Source organism: Pristiophorus japonicus, chromosome 15, assembly GCF_044704955.1.
Source record: "Pristiophorus japonicus isolate sPriJap1 chromosome 15, sPriJap1.hap1, whole genome shotgun sequence".
NCBI lineage: Eukaryota > Metazoa > Chordata > Chondrichthyes > Pristiophoridae > Pristiophorus > Pristiophorus japonicus.
The window spans coordinates 138,095,489-138,101,488 of NC_091991.1; the positions used below are offsets into that span (position 1 = coordinate 138,095,489).

The following is a 6,000-nucleotide window of genomic DNA, read 5'->3' on the forward strand; positions in this document are numbered from 1 at the left end:
GTGAAGGTAGATTATGAGAGTAAACTAGCAAGAAATATAAAAACAGATAGTAAGTTTCTACAGGTACATAAAAAGGAAAAGAGTGGCTAAAGTACATGTTGGTTCCCTGGCAGATGAGACTGGGGAATTAATAATGGAGAACAGGGAAATGGCAGAGACGTTGAACAAATATTTTGTATCGGTCTTCATGGTAGACGACACTAAAAACATCCTAATAGTGGATAATCAAGGGGCTAAAGGCAGGGAGCAACTTAATACAATCACTAATGAAGTAGTACTCGGTAAAATAATGGGACTAAAGGCGGACAAGTTCCCTGATAGCTTACATCCTAGGGTCTTAAAAGAGGTTGCTGCAGATAGTGGATGCATTGGTTGTAATATACCAAATTTTCCTGGATTCTGGGGCGGTCCCAGCAGATTGAAAAACCGCAAATGTAACGCCCCTATTTTTTAAAAAAAGGAGGCAGACAAAAAGCAGGAAACTGTAGACCATTTAGCCTAACATCTGTCGTTGGGAAAATGCTGGAGTCCATTATTAAAAAAGCAGTAGCGGTACATTTGGAAAAGCATAATTCAAATCAAGCCATGCCAGCATGGTTTTATGAAAGGGAAAACATGTTTGACAAATTTGCTGGAGTTCTTTGTGGATGTAATGAGCAGGGTGATGAGAGGAAACTAGTGGATGTGGTGTATTTGGATTTCTAGAAGGCATTCGATAAGGTGCCACATAAAAGGTTACTGCACAAGATAGAAGTTCACAGGGTTGGGGTAATATATTAGCATGGATAAAGGATTGGCTAACTAACAGAAAACAGAGAGTCGGGATAAATGGGTCATTTTCCGGTTGGCAAACATTGACTAGTGGGGTGCCGCAGGGATCGGTGCTAGGGCCTCAACTATTTACAATCGATATTAATGACTTGGATGAAGGGACTGAGTCTAATGTAACCAAGTTTTCTGATGATACAAAGATGGGTGGGAAAGCAAATTGTGAGAAGGACATAAAAAATCTGCAGAGAGATATAGAAAGGCTAAGTGAGTGGGCAAACATCTGGCAGATGGAGTATAATGTGGGAAAATGTGAGGTTATCCACTTTGGCAGAAAAAATAGAACAGCAAATTACAATTTAAATGGAGAAAAATTTCAAAGTGTTACAGTACAGAGGGACCTGGGGCTTCTTGTGTATGAAATACAAAAAGTTAGTATGCAGGTACAGCAAGTAATCAGGAAGACAAAAGGAATGTTGGCCTTTATTGCAAGGGGGATAGAGTATAAAAGCAGAGAAGTTCTGCTACAACTGTACAGGGTATTGGTAAAGCCACACCTAGAGTACTGTGTTCAGTTTTGGTCTCCGTATTTAAGGAAGGATATACTTGCATTGGAGGCTGTTCAGAAAAGGTTCACAAGGCCGATTCCGGAGATGAGGGGATTGACTTATGAAGATAGGTTGAGTCGGTTGGGCCTATACTCATTGGAGTTCAGAAGAATGAGAGGTGATCTTATTGAAACATATAAGATATGAGGGGGCTCGACAAGGTGGATGCAGAAAGGATATTTCCACTCATAGGGGAAACTAAAACAAGGGGACATAATATCAGAATAAGGGGCCACCCATTTAAAACTGAGATGAGCAGGAATTTGTTCTCTGAGGGTTGTAAATCTATGGAATTCTCTGCCCCAGAGAGCTGTAGAGGCTGGGTCTTTGAATATATTTAAGGTAGAGATAGACAGATTTTTGAGCGATAAGCTGGTAAAGGGCTATGGGGAGCGGCAGGGAAGTGGCACTGAGTCCATGATCAGATCAGCCATGATCTTATTGAATGGCGGAGCAGGCTCAATGGGCATAATGGTCTAATCCTGCTCCTATTTCTTATGTTCTTCTGAATGATTATCTTCAAGAAGAGTGTGAAGAAAATAGTGGTGTGAAAAAAGGAAACAAAACATGCTGTGGTGCATAATACATGCTATGTTATTTTGTACTTTTAACCTGGTGCCTGGAGAAATGTGAATTCATCAACATAATTAATAATTAGATTATATATGGGACTCCCCCACCGCCCCAAGGAAAAAATAGAATGTTGAAAATTAAAGGTTTGCGATTCACGTCTCAATGTATCACAAATAAAGCAGTTTGATGATTAAACTGCACTCATTCATAGAATCCTTCCGTGCACTTTGCATATCTTTGCAATCTTTCAGCAAACAATAGAGTAGCTGCCCTGTTGATCTCTGCAAGTACTTGCAGACCCTTCTGTTTCTCACACTTGGAGGAAAACACTTCACTGTCTAGAATAATTTCATACTGAAGGGGTCATCCATAATGCCCTGCCACAAAACATATTTATGAATTAAATGGAACTATGTTCCACTGAAAAAAAGTATGAAGTTCCTTGGCAGCATACCTACGAAAACTGTAAAACAGGAATTGATTTAAAGAGGTAAAAATGCTGGCACTTAGTTACATACAACATAACTGTGGTAGCGAATAGCAGGTAGATGCCATTAAAAAAAATTAATGGAGTTATACCAGCCACACTGTCAGCTTCTGGAAACCAAGGGGAAAAAAACAAAACCACATCACCAAAATAAAAATTTTGAAGAAACAATTGGCAAATATAGACATGTCAGAAAAGGTTATCCACAACAATTAATTCAGATGCCTAACTATCAAAAGGGAATCTTGCAAATCTTATTTAGGTTACGAGTATCAGTGCCCATTTCTTTTCTCACCTTTTGGCTTATCCATGCTGGTCAGAGTTCCCCTTGACAAATGCTCTTGTTCCTATGGTCCCAGTAGATAACTCTTACGCAATGTGGACATCAAATCTTTCAATACAAGGGAACATTTTCGCAGAAGGGATCATCTGAAAGAAAAATAGCATTGTACAACTGCATGAAAAATACAGGAGCCAAAATCAAATCTAAGTGGCACCTCTCTGCAAGTCCAATCATTTATCTTCAGCCTCTTTTTCTCTGCTAACCTAACAGGATGCCTTACCAGCAACCCAAATGTCACTCTCAGACAAAAACAGAAAATGCTGAAAACACTCAACCGGTCAAGCAGCATCTGTGGAGAGAACAGACACGTTGACGTTTCAGGTATGGACCCTTCATCAAAACTTATCTGTTCTTTTCACATATGCTAAATGTGGACGGCATTTTTGCTTTTCTTCCCGATTTCCCACAGCTACAGTATTTTGCTTGTACTGTCAGTTTCAATTAGCCAGATTTTGCTGCAGAAGAACATCGAACGGTGTCTGCCATTAGTTAGACTTGCCCCTGCACCCTTCAGAGAGCAGATAACACAGAGTGGGGGAAATCAGGCATCTGGAATCCAAGTGAACAGAGCAACCAATAGGGTATCTCCTTAAACAATGAAATAAAAGTATTGGGAAATAAACAAAAGGACTGTGGAGGGTGAATTCAATGTTAAATCAGCTACAGAAATTGAAATAAGAGAGGGAAAGAAAGATTGAATTAAGAGAGACAAAGAAAAAAAAAATAAGAAAAAAAAATTAATATATCTTAAATTTGACATTTAAAAAATCTCCTAAAACAATTCACAACCTGAAAGTGTGAGACTCCACACTTATAATAAATAATCTTTAGTGCCAGAGAGCTTACTGACCATCATTAACACTTATCTGGTTGTTAAAAGGGTATTTATGTTTGTAATTACAGGTACAACGTCCTGAATCCGGCTGTCCGAAAACCAGAATCGTCCGAAAACTGGAAATTTTTGAGGCGGCCAAGATGGTGGCGGTGAGGAACGAGAAAACCGGTAAAAACCACAGCGCCTGGGGGGGGGGGGGGCACTGCGAGAATTGGCAGGCGGCAAAGAGCGGAGGAGTGGCGGGAATCGGCAGACAGCGAGAAGTAGAGGATCGGCTGGCAGCGAGGAGCACCAACAAGGTCTTGAAATACGGCAAAATCCAAAAACCGGCACGGTCTCGGTCCCAAGGTTGCTGAATTTCAGACGTTGCACTGTTCTAGCCCTAAATATGTGCAGTGGATTTAGTTCTTATCTACTGCAAAAATACAACAATTTCACAACATTCAGCGCAGGTCAATGGTGAGGCAGACGGCGAAATTCCGTTTTTGTGACGCTACGGAGAAGCGGCACAATTCGGAGAGCAACATTTGGAAATTCGTGTTTAACCGCACATCTACCCCTCACCAGACGTTCCAGTAGCATTTACGCATAAATAACAAGAGCGCCATTAGCCTCAGTTACTTTGACAGCAAAATCTGGTCCAATAACTTTCACTTATTGGTCCCCTCTCCCTGTCTCGGGGCCCCTGGCTCCCTCTCCTTGTCTCGGGGCCCCTGGCTCCCTTTCCCTGTCTCGGGGCCCCTGGCTCCCTCTCCTTGTCTCGGGGCCCCTGGCTCCCTTTCCCTGTCTCGGGGCCCCTGGCTCTCTCCCTTTCCCTGTCTCGGTGCTCCGGGATCTCTCTCCCTGTCTCGGGGCCCCTGGCTCTCTCTCTCTCGCCCTGTCTCGGTGCTCCGGGATCTCTCTTCCTTTGTCTCGGGGCCCATGGTTCCCTCTCCCTGTCTCAGGGCCCATGGCTCTCTCCCCCTGACTCCCTCTCCCTTTCTCAGGTTATGTCCCTGACCCTCCAGTCAGTCAATTTACCCTCGCTCCTCTCCTCTGTTTACATCCACTCGCCCGGTACCGTTTCTCGCGCCCCCGGCCCTGCTCTCCTCAAGCCGGAGCCTCGTCCGGTCCCCGGTCCCTGGTTACGGGAACGCCAACCAATCCCGCTCTAGTTACCGCTCGCAGCCCTTCAACGAACAGACAAAACAACTCACGCCGCGCTACGCTAGTGTACGTCATCACGTTGCCGCAGCTAACTGCGCATGCGTTTAATCTGGCGCCACAGAGACGAAGCATTAAATTCACAATTAAAGACATGAATATGGAAATATAAATAATGAGTATATAGACGGATGTTAGCGTGCATGAAGCGCACGTGGCAAAATTCCGTTTTCCGTATGCATTGTGCTGCTATAAATATTTCGATCGTTAATTTTAAAGCTGGACTGGAATTTCATTATAACCTCGGCAGGGAAGGAACAGCGTTGAGATGTGATGTGTCTCCCTCTCAACCACCGGTGTTAATTTTCCACAACGCCTGCCCTGTGCAGCAGCCTCCGGTTGCAATCTGTTACAGCACACTTGTAAAAGCTTTAGGGCTAGACTTTCCATTGACATCTATATCGCTCAAAAATAGGCAATATTTCTGGCGCTAGTGGTATTACTTTTCGGTATCACAGGAATATCGCCCATTTTAAAAACCGCTAGTTTCACTTTTTTAATTTGGACGTTCGCTGTAGCGATGTGAATTGGGCAATTGCGATTTATTCCGCCCTGCAAGGCTGCCATAGCAATGACTGTTCTGCGCATGCGTGGTTTTTTTCGGTGATGAACTTTTCCTGCGATTCGCGAGGTCAGGCGTCATGCAGAACAATTGAAATAGAGGGAGTGAGTCAAGTGTTGAAAGCTGTTGGTGATTGAGGACCTGTTGTTGATTTTTGACGGGAATAATTTTAAAAAATGGAAATCGTCGAGGCCAGATTAAGTGATGTTGGAGAGATGGCGGAGCTCCTGGTGAGGTGGCAGAGATGGGTGGCAGAAAGCATGCCAAGAGGTTTTCAGATGAGGCAAATGCTGCCGTAGTCGTTGGGCCCAATTTGTTATATATGTGGACTTGTATTTACTCTGTATAGCCACCAAAGGGCTCATTCCTTGGAGTCCCAAGGAATCCCATAATCCCTTGGGAGCACACGTATTTAAGGAGGCGTCACAGGTTGGAGAGGCATTCTGGAGACCTGCAATAAAAGACCACGGTCACACTTTACTTTGAGCTCACAGTGTTCAGTCTGACTCTTTCTCCATACACAACAACTGGTGACGAGATACAGATAGCGAACCCAAAGATGCAGAGATGCAGTGGGCATCCGGAGAAATTCTCGGAGGGGGATGATTGGGAAACTTTTGT

The 6,000-nt window shown here is 43.6% G+C and overlaps 1 protein-coding gene across 1 annotated transcript in view; it reads right to left on the reverse strand.

Annotated features, from left to right (window-relative positions):
• wdr90 (WD repeat domain 90) overlaps positions 1-4,800 on the reverse strand; it is a 109,886-nt gene extending 105,086 nt beyond the window's left edge. Inside the window, exons 1-2 of the mRNA XM_070901756.1 lie at positions 4,635-4,800; positions 2,732-2,865 (exon numbers count right to left, since the gene is read on the reverse strand). Coding sequence (XP_070757857.1) covers positions 2,732-2,747 — 16 coding nt within the window. The 5' untranslated portion in view covers positions 2,748-2,865; positions 4,635-4,800. The remainder of the gene's footprint in view (positions 1-2,731; positions 2,866-4,634) is intronic.
• Between the last annotated feature and the right edge of the window lie 1,200 nt (positions 4,801-6,000).